The sequence below is a fragment of the Apostichopus japonicus genome, chromosome 8 (assembly GCF_037975245.1).
Source record: "Apostichopus japonicus isolate 1M-3 chromosome 8, ASM3797524v1, whole genome shotgun sequence".
Classification (NCBI taxonomy): Eukaryota; Metazoa; Echinodermata; class Holothuroidea; order Aspidochirotida; family Stichopodidae; genus Apostichopus; species Apostichopus japonicus.
In genome coordinates, this window is record NC_092568.1 from 32,781,060 (window position 1) to 32,798,513 (window position 17,454).

General features: G+C 37.3%; 1 protein-coding gene across 2 annotated transcripts in view; it reads right to left on the bottom strand.

The window, feature by feature from the left end:
- The window catches only part of LOC139971641 (atlastin-2-like), a 30,814-nt gene that overhangs the window by 2,084 nt on the left and 11,276 nt on the right, over positions 1–17,454 (bottom strand). For both annotated transcript variants that reach the window (XM_071978289.1, XM_071978290.1), the window contains exons 3-10: positions 10,981–11,115; positions 10,546–10,650; positions 9,919–10,032; positions 6,673–6,765; positions 5,228–5,366; positions 1,557–1,684; positions 1,315–1,371; positions 42–113 (exon numbers count right to left, since the gene is read on the bottom strand). In XM_071978289.1, the coding sequence (XP_071834390.1) occupies positions 42–113; positions 1,315–1,371; positions 1,557–1,684; positions 5,228–5,366; positions 6,673–6,765; positions 9,919–10,032; positions 10,546–10,650; positions 10,981–11,115 (843 nt within the window). The remainder of the gene's footprint in view (positions 1–41; positions 114–1,314; positions 1,372–1,556; positions 1,685–5,227; positions 5,367–6,672; positions 6,766–9,918; positions 10,033–10,545; positions 10,651–10,980; positions 11,116–17,454) is intronic.

Genomic DNA, 17,454 nt, shown 5'->3' on the forward strand with positions numbered 1-17,454 from the left:
ATAAAAACACTTATTTGACTGATATGACTATACAAGCTTACTTTGTCCATTTCTGTGTTATACTGGTCCAAAGCTAATGCTACTGCTGCCAAGTTGTTCGCCTCTGAGGTGGCCTGGAAGGAAGATAATAAAACAGTTAACGTTTATGAAGTTTACGTGAGACATGAAAGTGTGTATTGTCACACCAACTTTTTTCCCCCCAGAATCATTGACAAATTCTGCTTGATATTAACTCAGCTTTCCATTGCTGTAAAACATTCTGCATAATCTAAAATCAACAGTAAACATTCTGTTTGATCTGTAATCAACAGTAAAACATTCTGTTTGATCTGAAATCAACAATAAAACATTCTGTTTGATCTGAAATCGACAATAAAGCATTCTGTTTGATCTGAAATCACCAGTAAAAAATTCTGCATGATCTTAAATCAACAATAAAACATTCTGTTTGATCTGAAATCACCAGTAAAAAATTCTGCATGATCTTAAATCAACAATAAAACATTCTGTTTGATGTGAAATCACCAGTAAAACATTCTGCATGATCTAAAATCAACAGTAAAACATTCTGTTTGATCTAAAATCAACAATAAAACATTCTGTTTGATCTGAAATCACCAGTAAAACATTCTGTTTGATCTAAAATCAACAGTAAAACATTCTGTTTGATCTGAAATCACCAGTAAAACATTCTGTTTGATCTAAAATCAACAATAAAACATTGTGTTTGATCTGAAATCACCAGTAAAAACTTCTGCATGATCTTAAATCAACAATAAAACATTCTGTTTGATCTGAAATCACCAGTAAAACATTCTGCATGATCTAAAATCAACAGTAAAACATTCTGTTTGATCTAAAATCAACAATAAAACATTGTGTTCGAACTGAAATCACCAGTAAAACATTCTGCATGATCTAAAATCAACAGTAAAACATTCTGTTTGATCTGAAATCTACTTTCCGATGCTGTGAAATATTCTCTTTGATCTGAAATCTAATGTCCAACACTGTAAAACTTTCTGCTTGAACCAAAGGTTAGATGGTCCAAATATTAATATAGTAATATTAATGGTCCAAATACTGCGAAACTTTCTGCTTGATCCGTCCGTAATCAACAGTCTAACTCTGTAATTACTCGCGTTAAACACTGCACGCACTTAACGAGGAAGACATCAAGACAAACAGTTTACAGTGAAGACAGATTGTTGTTATTGCCATAGGAATATTGCTCTTCTATGCAAAATAACACTAGATTGATATCATTTCAATAATAAAAGATATTGTCATAGCTTCAAAAAAGAAAATACTTACTCTTAACATGGTCTTTGGTTCTGGTAACTCACTGTTTTGATATATATTTACATAAGCCTGAAAAGTAAAAGAAAAGAAAACATAAATCTCCCGTGATGAACTGCTAGACTCAACAATATTTGGAAATGTTACGAATAAAAAAAATAATGATAATAAAAATTATTTTCCCAAGACAGACAGTTTCATCTTCAAGTTTCTTCATATAAGAGGCAATTACGTCAATCAGATATTTTGAGTCTTACCTTAAAGTATTCTAGAAGATCTTTGCATCTGACATGGGAACCATTAATGCTCTTCACAATCAAATTTGAAGGTGCTAAAAGCATAGGGGCTAGAACTTTCAGATAGTCTTGAAATTCTGAATCAATATCTGAGAAATTAAATAATAATCAAAGAGTTAAAAGGAAGAAAAAAAAACATCAAGGTATATTTATGTAGTACTTAGACAAACAAGAGCCCAAGGGCACTGTGGTTCCTTGCTTGGGGTATATGACAATACACATAATATTATCGAGCAAGATTGGGCTGAAATAGTCCAAGTAATTGTGGTCCTACATGTTCCCATAAAGTAACCAACACTATAGCCAACACTTTTGTGATCACAAAATGTGACCGGATTTTTTATCAAAAGGCACTTTTGAGATCTAAATATGGCGTCGCAAATGTAAGAAATATAAGAGACCTACAAGCGTGTCAACAGATATGATAACAATGGTGACCTCAGATGACATGACCTTTAAGTTTCAAAATGTTCCACCACCCCATTCACAACTTGTCCCAAAATATCAACCATGTCACACCTTGGCATTGAGATTTAATTGCATTAAATGTCAAAAAATTAACTTTGAACTTGTATGTAACTTCACACACAAAGGTCACCCGGAGGTCAACCAATTGACATTTTTGATCGGTGAGACCTAAATAGAGCATGACTGTAAAAAATTCAAACATTTTTCCTTTGCCCATTTTCTCCCCCATAATACTACTTTTTTAACATTAGCTGACCTTTGGTGACCTTGGATCACATGACCGTTAAGTTTGAAAATATTCCCCTATACCATTTGCAACTTGTCCAAAAAAATCAACCTTGTCACACCTTGGCACTGGGAGTTATTGCATTAAATGTGTGAAAATTAACTTTGACCTCAAATAACTTCGCACACAAAGGTCAAATGGGGGTCAACCCATTGACATTTATGATCAGAAGGTACATTTAAAAACTGAAAATAGCATCGAAACTGTAAAATCCACAAAACACGAAAAGGTCACCAGAGGTCAAATTGAGGTCAAGGGTCAACCAGATGCGGGTCGACAATTGGATTACATTGAAGCAACTCCCAACCCTAACGGACAATTTGTTCTCAAGTTGTCGCAAAAATACTAGTTTTTTATCATTAATTGACCTTTGGTGACCTTGTATCACATGACCGTTAAGTTTGAAACTATTCCCCTATACCATTTGCAACTACTCCAAAAATATCAACCTTGTCACACCTTGGAACTGGGAGTTATTGCATTATATGTCTGAAAATTAACTTTGACCTCATATAACTTCGCACACGAAGGTCACACGGGGGTCAACCCATTGACATTTATGATCAGAAGGTACCTTTGACATCTGAAAATAGCATCAAAACTGTAAAAATCCCTAAAACACTAAAAAGGTCACCAGAGGTCACCAGAGGTCAATTTGAGGTCAAGGGTCACCCAGATGCGGGTCGACAATTGGATTACATTGAAGCAACTCCCAACCCTAACGGACAATTTGTTCTCAAGTTATCGCAAAAAATACTAGTTTTTTATCATTAATTGACCTTTGGTGACCTCAGATCACATGACCGTTAAGTTTGAAAATATTCCCCTATACCATTTGCAACTTGTCTCAAAATATCAACTGTGTAACACCTTGGCACTGGGAGTTATTACACTAAATGTCTGAAAATTAACTTTGACCTCATATAACTTAACATACAAAGGTCACCTTGGGTCAACTTATTGACATTTTTGATTGATGAGACCTAAATTAGAGCATCAAACTATAAAAATTCAAACATTTTTTTCCTTGCCCATTTTCTATCCCCAAAATACTAGTTTTTTTACATTAATTGACCTTTGGTGACCTCGGATCACATGACCGTTAACTTTGAAAATATTCCCCTATACCATTTGCAACTTGTCCAAAAATATCAACCATGTCACACCTTGGAACTGGGAGTTGTTGCATTAAATGTCTGAAAATTAACTTTGACCTCGTATAACTTCGCACACGAAGGTCACACGGGTGTCAACCAATTGACATTTTTGATCGGAAGGTACCTTTGATATCCAAATCTAGCATCAAAACCAAACATTTTCTTTTTTGCTCGTTTCCTCCCAAAATAAGCACATTTTTTCTAATGTGACCTTTGACCTTTTGACCTTGGTTTCAGATGTAGTTTAATCTCCTGATTCCAAAAAACAAAACGAAAAGTCTGTACAACCATCCTAACTCTGACCGAAAAACTTTGACCCCATATAACTTCGCACATAAAGGTCACACGGGGTCAACCTATTGACATTTATGATCAGAAGGTACCTTTGACATCTGAAAATAGCATCGAAACTGTAAAAATCCCAAAAACACGAAAAGGTCACCAGAGGTCAAATTGAGGTCAAGGGTCACCCAGATGCGGGTCGACAATTGGATTACATTGAGGCAACTCCCAACCCTAACAGACATTTCGTTCTCAAGTTATTGCAAAAATACTAGTTTTTTATCATTAATTGACCTTTGGTGACCTCGGATCACATGACCGTTAAGTTTGAAAATGCTCCCCTAACCAGTTCACAACTTGTCCCAAAATATCAATCTTGTCGCACATTGGCACTGGGAGTTATTGCAGTTTTAATATTTTCGGTTTTTGGACCATAACTGACCTTTGGTGACCTTTGTGGGCACCAAAAACAATAGGGCACACCTTCTCCATATGGCGGATCTATAGTCCAAGTTTGGCCTCAATCTAACATTCCCTTATTGAGATAGAGCGTACCCAAGCAAGTGTCACAGACACACACACACACACACACACATACATACATACATACATACATACATACATACATACATACACACACACACACGCCAACCTGACTGCATAGGTTCCTTTTGCTAAAGCAAGGAACCAAAAACAAAAAATTAAACCAAAAATTTAATTTTTCTTGGATTACATAACAAGATGGTTTTTTGAGATATTTTGAGAGGCACAAGGGTGGGGGGGGGGGGGGGGAAATGAGTGTAGCCAAGATAAGTGTGAGTGTTGCTCACCTTAGTTTAATGTCCTTGCTTAATTTTGGGTATTACGTTAAAATGTTCAGAATTCTCCCTAACTATGAACCGAATTGGTTGAGGTAATCAGCGAGTGCTGGTGAGGAAAGCATCAATTTCTGACAGGTGCTGGTCGGTACGACTAAGAGCCAGGCCATTACCAACTACCACATACAAACATCACCAACCACCACACATAACTACATCACCAACCACCACACATACCTACATCACCAACCACCACACATACCTACATCACCAACCACCACACATACCTACATCACCATACATACCTACATCACCAACCACCATACATACAAACATCACAAACCACCACACATACCTAAAATCACCAACCTCTACACATACAAACATCACCAACCACCACACATAACTACAGCACTGGTCATAGCCATCATGCTTACGATGTCTTTCAACAGTTGGGACATGTGATACTGCTTATTAAACTAAACTTGTGAGTCTATAGCCAATCATATAGTACCCTTGTAGTCTGTGTGTCCCCTTACATTATTACACATAAATAAATCTCTCCCGGTGAGTGGACCTAGTCCCATGGAATACTTGTAACAGTGATCCACTCAAACATACCTGCTAATCTACCATCATATTCCTTCTGTCTTGCAACTGCTAATCCGGGGTGAGGCATTAGAAAACAGCTAATTTTCTCAAAACAGGACCTGATATGTTTTCGGACTTCTTGTAATTCTTCGTGTCTGCTTCTTGTGTCCTGATAATTAGAAGACAAAATTCTTATTATATCTTAGGTCTGAAAGAAAGCTGGAATATAAGAGTAAAGTAAATCCCACACTTTAATATGATAATTAGAAGACAAAATTCTTATTATATCTTAGGTCTGAAAGAAAGCTGGAATATAAGAGTAAAGTAAATCCCACACTTTAATATGATCACTCACACATACACACACAAAATGCACGTCAGTAGCACACAAAAAACACAGACATTCATTCACCAATGACAAATATAACTGGAAGATGAGGCTGTTCTCATTGGCTGTAAGTAAAATAACAACTGGTCAAGAAGGGAGAATTGAGAGCTTTCAACAAAGGGGACATTTCAAGTTTTGGAAGAATCGACCAGTTATTTCCTAGAAGGTAAGGGCCAAATAATACAGCATGTGCCAATGCCTGCTATTAAAACATACAGCACATCTTTAAGCACCAAATGGTTGTTGCCTGTAGGTATATAGATTATGCTACTGAATTGTCTCAGGGTTTACTTCAGAACAAAGAGCCTAAACTATGTGATCTTGTAAAGAACCCTTTTCCTTCTGTAAATTTGCTTTATATAATGCCAGTTTTTACCATATTCAGTGCTATGTGCACGATCTCAAAGGTGTGGGGGGGGGGGGGGGATTGGGTAGTGCATCTTCTAAATTTTCCACCAACTGATTTAGGTAGGGGCATGAATTTTTATGGACGGGAAAGAGGGGGAATCAAGGATGTTACAAATGAGGGGGTGACCCTTGGCTGGTTGAAGATCACTCTCCTATAGAGGGTTGGAGTCAAACCCCGTCTAACAACCCCCCTCCCAGAAAAAATTTAAGTTTCAATGTCAAATTGTGAATTCTGTCGCATGTTAGGACAAAATTTAGGTCTATAAATCGCTCTAAACGAAACACTGTGCTAATAAATATCTTTGGTTTATCTTGTACGGTTGAAAAGGGAGGTTTCACCTTTATCAGTACGTCTAATTCTGGATGAAAGTAGAAAATTCCCCCAAAGAGGTCCCCGACTGAACAATCCCAACTGACAATGGGTGGGGGCCATGCCTGCCACCACCCCCTGCCCTCCCCCCCCAACTGACAAGATGTGTTATTTGAAGCAATCAAGTCTATTATCTGGGAATATCTTGTGATCTTCCTTATAAACTAACCCTGATAAACAATTACATCTTAAAATGAAGAGTATTTTAAGTATCACATGAAATTACATGGAACAAGAATGGGGTTACAAATACTACTTGTTACTACGCTTCTTTATGGTATAAAGTTAATTACATGTTTTGATACTTACATCTAATTTTCGGTCTAATATCAGTTGGCCTCCAGCTTCCCCGTACGCATATTCATACGGATAACTCCAGTCACGTACCAAGAAAAGTAAACACTGCAAACAATTAGAAACATTTAATCTGTGAAACTAATTGCAAAGACATTTGGAAAACAGAAAAGTTTATCTTCTTGATATGGAAGTGCGTGTAATATTTTAAGAGTTGGTTTGTTTGAATATATGTAAACAATTTGGAGGGTAGTATGCGTTTGAATGACAAGTTCTAATTGAAGGGAAGGTTTGACCACTGTGACTAAGTAACCAAGAGGGTCATTCCATGCCAACTCAACAAGGGCCCGACACCCACCGTCTCAGATTTTCACCAAATTCAGTGTGGAGTTTCATAATATAAAGATAAGAATCCATGCCAAATATTATCTGAAAATATCAATCGGATCGTGAGATATTGGCTTTCAAAAATTGGTGAAATTGACCCCAAAAATCCAAAATGGCGGCCATTTTGAATTGACCTAAATTAATACCCCCAGACTTTTTCTTCAATAACGTTTCTCCTGAGTAAGCTACAGACATGAAACTTGGGATTATAGTAATTTAAAGCATGGAGATCTTCAATATGGACATTAATTTAATGTAGGAGGGTAATAAAGGTAAGTTAAAGGGATTTTGAATTTTAATGAGTGAAAAAAAATTGCGAAAACTTTATTTTCACACCTCCTCATACATATGAAAAATTTTCAATGTGGGACAGCATCTATGAATAATGAAATTTGGCAGATTGATAAAGCATATAACAAAGAACTGTTATGCAAGAAATTGTGATGGTACTCTCTCTCTAAATGGAAATATTTATTTCTGAAGTTGGAGAAAAATGTCGCAAATTTTCACAAATTTTGGCTGAAATTGCTGATATTCGTTATGTACAATCCGCCTTCGGAATACAGTAGGTAACAATATTTTATGTCTGAAGTTGCGATATTATGGAAGACATGTGACCACTCTTCTAGTTTAGCTAATTTTGAGGAAAATTTATGGTCTCAATTTTTTGTAACAAGTAATTAAAATGGCAGAAAATAAGATAGGGGCCTAATATGGCCCTACTTTGAGGGTACTTTATATTCACAAACAAAGGCATGTTTGAGATTTAATTTGCATAGGATCCTTGTGTAGTGCCAGTTGTACAGGAAAAGTGCCAAAAGAAGGTCAAGCAGGTCTTACGTTTTACGAACAGCGACCTCAAACTTAAGAAATCTCACTTCTGGCCCTAATTGGGGGTCCAATTTGGGCCTGTGGATAAATTTCAATTTTTCTTTAAACACCATATTCCAGGAGTGTATTAACCATATTTTTAAAAACTGAAGTCAAAAGTATGTGTTTTAATTTTATCTATTCAAATTTACGACTCTAAACTTGCGAAAATCATGCATTTCATATGTATGAAAATGCTTGCACAAGCCGACTTGAGTAGTTCAAATAACAACAGCTTCTTAGCTTTAGCATACAGGTGCTTAACAAATAAGAGGGTGGTACACTAGTATAAAGACTCCCAATAAAGTGCCTTTTCTGGGTCATATGCCCAACGATGCATGAGAACAGCGCCCTCAAAAATCACAATTTACCAATATTTTGGGCTATTTTGGGCATTTCAAGGTCAGAGTTGGTCATATTTAAAGGGTTTTTCTTGGTTTTCAATACAAAACTAGTAAGACATGTATAGTTATGATGCAAAGAATGAGTTAAAACATCTTTTTGACAGTTTCTTAATGCTCCGATGAGCAGCGAAAAGTGGCGTATATGTACAAAATAAATCATTATGACTTACATTATTATTTTTGTGCTTAAAGTTAAAATGAGTCGGGAAAAAAAACCCGGACAAAATATTACAGCAATTATGAACAAATTTGAGATTGAAATTGTGTAAATTTAGCCTTGAAATGACAAAAATGTAGTAAAATCCACCTATTGGACCTCAAATGGGATAAAACGTAATACAGAAATCAAATGTTTGGGTGCTGTAAGATATATCGGCATCTTTCATTCTAGGGTTTGTGGATTTTAGGAAAAACCTTTCATTTCTCCAATCCCTTCACTGCCCTTATCCCCACTCTCCCTAATTATGCAAACAGGACAGATGGGTGATAGTCTTCCATTGTGAGCCAGAAGGGAAAGTTTCAATTTGCAAAACTTTTTACATTCAGTCTGGAAGAGGAATTAGACCATTCCTCTTGTACATTTCTTTTCCCCTTTTCAACCAAACACAAAAATTCAAGAGTATTTGGTAGCACAACCTTGCATCTACACCTTATTATAAACCTCATTTATGGGGTAAGTATGCCTCAGAATGCAACATCTGACACCTAAAAGTTTTATGGAGGAGGACCCCGGGTCCACCCTGCATGGGAGTCACCTGCAATGACCCCAGGCCCACACCACCTCCTTTGAATCCTTCATTTGCCTCTGGACTTTCCGATGAGGTTCGTGCCACCTAGCTAAATCAGTCCGAGTTTTTCCCCCACCCCTACCCACCCCTTTGAAGTCCTGTGCATACCACTGCATTTGACTACCTACATATGGCATTAATTTCGACATTCCTACTCAGTTCACCCAATTTTTTGATTATTCACATCGTATCTCTATGGCTTGCATGCTACCACACAATATGACAAGCCAACTTTTATTGATTGATTGATTCTTGAACATTTTAGGAAAAAAAAGAAAGAAGAAATTAAAGATCTTTATAGTAACACATAAACACTTCTTGCCAGCACATAATTAGTTTTGCACCGTAAGGTACCCTTAGCCATTTGTTTGTAGATGGATGGATCAAGTTTTATGTAATATCACAGTTGATGTGAGTCAGTGCTTCATTCCCTTAATTCGCCGGCTGGAATCATTCAACATTTCAAGGATTAGTGAACTTGAATTATGACTCATTTAAAGCACTGTGTCGTAAACAGTCCTTAAGACTGACTCTGTAGCTTTAGAAACGAAGAACCCAGAGTGACCAAATTCGATTAAAACTCGAAATGTACACATTAAAAAAAAAACAATGGAGTATGGAAATTGTAACTCAGAGACAGGTATTTTACAGTAGGTAATGCACAATTCACCGATACTAATTAGGGGCACTGTTCACAGTAGATAAAAGTAAAAGCATCAAGAAAACAGGAGAATTATACAACTTTCACACAACTGCATCGTTACATAATTCATCCTCATTTGCTACTTTTTCCTCAAATTTTAGCCACCGACCTGAAAAGGTTTCTCTTTCACTTCTTCTTTCTCTAGGGCGAGACGGCCGTACTCTGTGAATAACTGGAGATGGTGAAGGTCATCCTCTTGAATATTCTGACTTAGGTTGAAAGTCTACACCATGAAGAAAAGAGAAAAAAGGTGTTCATAAGAATATTAGGCAAAGATCCAGAGGGCGTGGCGCTGTCCACACTCCCCCCCCCCACCCCACACGCACATATGAAATTAAAAGTAGTTATTAGCACAAACCTTGAGTGTAGAACTAATTATAGACCTTATTTAGAGCCTCAATAATTTGGAATGTAGTACATAATTTGCATATTAAACCAGTATTTTACAAAAGAGCTTAGAATGATATGTAGAATTCGGAAACCACGTGGACAGTCCACATGATGATGCAGATTTTTAACAAATATGGGAAATGTAGCCAATGTTCACGAGGCCTTCTTGTAGATTTTAACCCAATTTTGATATTCCTAGAACAGTTACAATGGGGAATTTTCATCACAAGCATTTCGGAAAAGAAAGAAGAAGAGTGATCATTTTCTCTCAAGTTGTAAATTGAATATTATTTGGCAAATATTTTTCCCAACACTTACTTCTATTTTATTTTGTAGGATTACTCACCTGTACTGAGCTAACCATTGTACTGAGGGCAAACACTGTCGCACAATCCTTCACTGTTGACTCTGTGTCAAAGGCACCCTGAGTATCTAACAGCATCACTGCAATCTAGGGGAAAAAAGGAAATAAGTTTTCCATTTATTCATTTATTTGCCATAAATGCACAAGGTGCCAACACATGAAATACTATCATACCTCCCTTTTACTATTGTATCATGGTCCCTTCCATCTCCCCCCACTTCACTCTCTGCCATTCTCCATCCCAAAGGGTCCAACAAGATGTAAGATTGCTCAGGAAAGACTTCTCACTGGCAGACTTGGAAAGATTCAGAATTCAGATGGTTCTGTGCAGACATATCAGCGAGTAAACAGTCTGTAAATACAGTATTTTGCTGTTTAACATCTGACATAGGTAAGCCTGTCTGTCAATAAACTTACCTCTTCTCCTTCCACTATTTCACAGATAAATAGTTTATTCCATGCCCAGATTCCTGTCGTCTCCCTCTCTGAGCCGCCTCTCCATGAAAACCCAGTGAGTGGTTCATCATCCTTACCCAGCCAATCTGTGGCTCCCTGAAATAACAAGCAAAAAAACCATTCATGTTCACCAGCAAAAATAGTTGGCTTCACAATTAATCACAAAAGTTCTGTAAGATTTCTTCTCAGCATAAACTGATGTTACCTGTTAAGTCAATACATCCAACAGAAACCATTCTGGAGTACTGAAACATTCATACATATCTGCACTCAGTTAATACCTCCCCCCCACCCCCCACCCCTGCCCGATGACTACTCTCAGATCCCTAAAGGACCCTCAGAATATTTGCTAAGTTATCTAGATGGTTTATGCTGCTACAGTACTTATACTGGATAGATGTCAATCAAATCTTAAAGGTGTAGTTCAGCTCCCAACTCTTCAATGTGGCCATATTGAAAAAATTACCATAATTTATAGATAGTAGATCTATACAATGTACGGAATTAATATCAATCACGTTAGGGAAGAAATCTTGTAACATGATTTTCTCAGACTTAACAAAGTTTCATCATCTTGTCATAGCAAGTTCACCAAGATTGCCAAATGATTGTGTTGCCAATCTTCATGATTCATTCTGTCCATCAATGCTCACTCATGGGTGAGAAATGATGACTGGTTTAAGAGCAGCATTAACAACCCTGCACACCACGTGTACACTGACATACTGTTTATGTACAGTACAGTAATACGATATCAATCACACAAACTGTATATGTGTAGAGTAATACTATACCAACCACACAAACTGTATATACAGTATGTAGTGTAATACTAACCAACCACACAAACATAAAGTAATACGATATCAAGCACACATACTGTATAGAGTAATACTATACCAACCACACAAACTGTATGTAGTGTAATACCAGGGAACTGATACTCACAGCTCCCTGGTAATGTAAACCACACTCAACTGTACTGTATATATATGTAGAGTAATAATACCAAGCACACATACTGTATATGTAGAGTAATACGATATCAAGCACACATACTGTATGCTCTAGGCAGAGCGTTAATGTACCGAAGGACACAGGTCTGTTATCAGTCTGTACATGGTATGTTGGTGCAATTAAACTCTGTACAGTATTCAATCCTTATTCCCAAGTACCATGGTTGTCTGCTACTTGATTAATTTAAAAGATCGCACACAACAAAAAAAACGTTTATCTCAAAGGTCTGTTAAAGTAGGTCACATTCCGTAAATCACACCAAAGGGCGCAACATACGACACATTTGGAAATTATACTTTTAGTAATAATGCTCTTCATCTGTTGCATATTTTGTCATCAAAGAGTAAACAGGTTACTGCAAATGTACGGAAGCGTAGAAGGGACATTGCATTGACGAGTTACCAACTTGACAAAACGACAATTATCTGCAAATTGACGAGTTGACGAGATGGTAACGTGACAAAATTCAGAAAATTGACGTTTTGACGAGATAACGGATCTCGTCAATGCATCAATTTTCTGCAAATTGACGAGTTGCACACTTACTACCATCTCGACAAGACGACAAAAATCAGAAAATTGACGTTTTGACGACATAACGGATCTCGTCAATGCAACAATTTTCTGCAAATTGACGAGTTGCACACTTACTACCATCTCGACAAGATGACAAAATTCAGAAAATTGACGTTTTGACGAGATAACGGATCTCGTCAATGCAACAAATTTCTGCAAATTGACGAGTTGCACACTTACTACCATCTCGACAAGTTGACAAAATTCAGAAAATTGACGAGTTGCACACTTACTACCATCTCGACAAAACGACAAAATTCAGAAAATTGACGAGTTGCACACTTACTACCATCTCGACAAGTTGACAAAATTCAGAAAATTGACGAGTTGCACACTTACTACCATCTCGACAAAACGACAAAATTCAGAAAATTGACGTTTTGACGAGATAACGGATCTCGTCAATGCAACAATTTTCTGCAAATTGACGAGTTGCACACTTACTACCATCTCGACAAAACGACAAAATTCAGAAAATTGACGAGTTGCACACCTACTACCATCTCGACAAGTTGACAAAATTCAGAAAATTGACGAGTTGCACACTTACTACCATCTCGACAAAACGACAAAATTCAGAAAATTGGTAGTAAGTGTGCAACTCGTCAATTTGCAGAAAATTGTTGCATTGACGAGATCCGTTATCTCGTCAATGCAGCAATTTTCTGAATTTTGTCATCTTGTCGAGATGGTAGTAAGTGTGCAACTCGTCAATTTTCTGAATTTTGTCAACTTGTCGAGATGGTAGTAAGTGTGCAACTCGTCAATTTTCTGAATTTTGTCAACTTGTCGAGATGGTAGTAAGTGTGCAACTCGTCAATTTGCAGAAAATTGTTGCATTGACGAGATCCGTTATCTCGTCAAAATGTCAATTTTCTGAATTTTGTCATCTTGTCGAGATGGTAGTAAGTGTGCAACTCGTCAATTTGCAGAAAATTGTTTCATTGACGAGATCCGTTATCTCGTCAAAATGTCAATTTTCTGAATTTTGTCGTTTTGTCGAGATGGTAGTAAGTGTGCAACTCGTCAATTTTCTGAATTTTGTCAACTTGTCGAGATGGTAGTAAGTGTGCAACTCGTCAATTTTCTGAAAATTGTTGCATTGACGAGATCCGTTATCTCGTCAAAACGTCAATTTCCTGAATTTTGTCATCTTGTCGAGATGGTAGTAAGTGTGCAACTCGTCAATTTTCTGAATTTTGTCAACTTGTCGAGATGGTAGTAAGTGTGCAACTCGTCAATTTGCAGAAAATTGATGCATTGACGAGATCCGTTATCTCGTCAAAACGTCAATTTTCTGAATTTTGTCGAGATGGTAGTAAGTGTGCAACTCGTCAATTTGCAGAAAATTGCTGCATTGACGAGATCCGTTATGTCGTCAAAACGGCAATTTTCTGAATTTTGTCACGTTACCATCTCGTCAACTCGTCAATTTGCAGATAATTGTCGTTTTGTCAAGTTGGTAACTCGTCAATGCAATGTCCCTTCTACGCTTCCGTACAAATGAGTTTGAGCGCAACACTGATACAGTTCATTATAGAGTAGATTCTGGTTTAACCACGCATGATGTTCTTAAATCTTAGCAACTTTATTAAGTCAATACAACCTTGGGTCAGACAGGTTGTTTTTTTTTTCTTTTCTGTGTGGTTCCCATACAGATCGAAACACTGGAACCCCAACTTATGGAATTACCTATATACTGTAAATGTGAGAAACTTAACAGTGACACCATTTTCTTTTCTTTTTAATATATACACAAATAACCATATTTTAGTAAAACAAAATTTTGCACTATTTTCATTTACTGAATATCATGAATATATTGCATGGTCTTCTGTGCATTCTTTATTTGCTGTGCATGCATCTCAAAGGAATTCTTAAAGCTACCTAAACCTAAAAGTCAGCCAAACAACACAAATCATTAATTGCATTTGAATATTGTATTCTGTTATCAACTTGATCTCAAATTAACTAAACATATGTTCCTAATCTTTGTTGATCCCACAATACAAAGCTACTATGCTATAAACTCACAGTGTGCCATTGCTAACACCACGTCAGGACACACCTGACTGGTCTAATCAAATGTATTCCATATTGAGAAGCTTTTGCTAAGGGATACGACAATTATGAATACGGTGATATGATGAGGATAATGTTGCAATGGGCATTGCATAATATAAAATTCTCCTTTTTACTTACAATTTCAGTATTGGCTTCTGTTTTCATCAACTGGTTTGACAATTTATACTATTCCACAGTAATACAACCATTGGTTGCAACATGTAGGTTGTAAACACAAAGAATTTATACAGGTAAAACTTCATTTAACATGTGATACTGATGGCACCTTCCCTGCATTTCTCTCCCCCAACCCACCACACTCTGTCCCTGCCACACCCTGTCCCCACCACACCCTGTCCCTGCCACACCCTGTCACCACCATTCCCTGTCTCCACCATACCGTCCCCACCATACCCTGTCCCAACCACACCGTCCCCACCACACCCTGTCCCCGCCACACGCTGTCCCCACCACAACGTTTCCCTACCATACTGTACCCTGTCCCCACCACATCCTGTCCCCGCCACACCGTCCTTAACACACCGTCCCTGCCACACCCTGTCCCCACCATACTGTACCCTGTCCCCACCATACCCTGTCCCCTCCCCTATTCCCATACTGTTCACTCTGCTAGATGTCTTTTGCTTTATATGAATGTTGATCTTTCTGTGCATGATCACAGCACTATATATGTAGCTCTTTCAGAAACAACAATATTGGAACATGTTCTATCCTTGGTCGGGGGGAGAGATCCTTCTTTGATCATCAATTCCTTCTGTTCAAGTTTCTATAGACATGAAGAAGCAATGGACCCTATAAAGCTTCTTATGATGTTATATAAACTGTTAGCTTCCTTGTAATACTACTACCTTGAGGCAGACATTACACAGCCTCCAATGTACTACTGTATATAGTTTGTGATTCATTAGTCACGCAGATCTTTGATCTATGATTCCCTATCAATGGTATCTGGAGGCAATCACACATCTATGCATTAAACCCACTTATTGATTTGGTAAGCAGACTAATTACCCTCGTTCAGTTGCCAGATACAGAGAGCAAATTTTTCATTCCAGTACAATATGTTTTTGGTCGCACAAAATTTGATTATAAGAACTTCAATAACTGTGGATTCTATTTTTGAGTAGGTTGCCAACTACCATATTATACTAATGATTGAACTTTACTGTACATAGACATACAATTTAAATACTTACTGCTGTACATACTACTACAGTGGAATACAGTCCTTCACCTGTATGTACTTACAAGAAAGCAGGGTATCAGAAATTTACATAAATTTGATGAGAGTCACTTGACCAGACGTACACAGTACACTATGTAAATTACACTGTGCGTATTGTACACGAGATAAACGTTCTAAGCGTATTAAGGAATCAAATATCAATTGGCACATCATAATTCATTGATATCATTGCTTTCCAATTTGTAGGTTTCGGAAGTTTTCAACATCTAAATTGCAACATTTGGTAAAATTAAAAAAAAGCCTGAAATAGACAGGAAGCACCAAGAAAATCCAGGGTTTGATCCGTAGTGCTAGCCTTCTTTACCGATGTTGTGTCAGGGAAAAGTAATAAGGTGTATCGTACATTAAACACAATTACAAAACCATCATGTGAGTATATTACAATGTACTTTACATCTATCACAATATACTGCTGAACTAAACAAAGTAGTGAACAAAGTAGTGCAGGACAGTTACAGATATAAGACAGCTCAGTCGCTCAATTGCAACCTGGTCACAGGTTCACGTACAGATGTATATGAATTTGACCAATTACAAAGCTATATTATACCTGTATGCTTTTCTTACCAAGATTTTTTTAAGTTTTAATAAGTTTTCAAATTTTCGGTAGCAGTTTTGAAGACTCTGCACATTATTTCTTATGGTGTCCTAACTTCCCTACTGTAAGTACAAAAAGTACTACACATTTCTGCCCTTGTATAGCAATATCCTGCATGTTGGTGAGCACCTTGTAATGCCATGCCAGATGGATGATTTCCTGCTTTTACTCTGCTAGTACTGACTATTCTATAAACCGTGCAGAGGCTTGTACTAACAATGTACATGACCTTCACTGGTAGCAGAGAAACAACATCGACAGCAAAACGAAAGCACAGATACAGAATGCACTGTGATGACTATAGCATGCAATAAATGCTTCTCTCTGAGCTTGCAGGAATGAAGTACTTGACCTATGGCAGATAAGGTTTTACATTTAGGTACAGTGCAAGTAACTGCTGATCACTTCACTTGGTTGCAACAGAACAGGTCAAGTTGGGTCAAGTTGAAAGACCAGAATGTAAGCACTACAGAAACAGTTCCGATGTCAGTTTTATGAGACTTGTAGGCATGTTAAAGTTCATGGGGGGAAACTAGACCTGTACAAACCCTACAAGATCTGAAAAATATGTTTGAAAACATACCCTGCAAATGGTCAAATCTGACAACTCATAGACAACCCCTTTAAATTTATAAATGAGTGACATTTTCAAGACTGATTTGATGGTTTTACTACCAATTTGAGGAAGTTCTTCATCACAAAGCTTTCAGTCATAAGACTATTAAGTCATATCCATTTACATTTAAGTGGGCCAATCGCCACTGTGACACCTGAATGTTAAACAGGAGTGGATAACGCTGACCTCAGGATCTCTTAGGATCAGTGAAAATTAGCTTTCAATGGGAGAGACTCTCCTGGCAACAAAATGGGAGAATCACAAAACAAAGAAAAATGACTTCCTGGAAGTAATGAA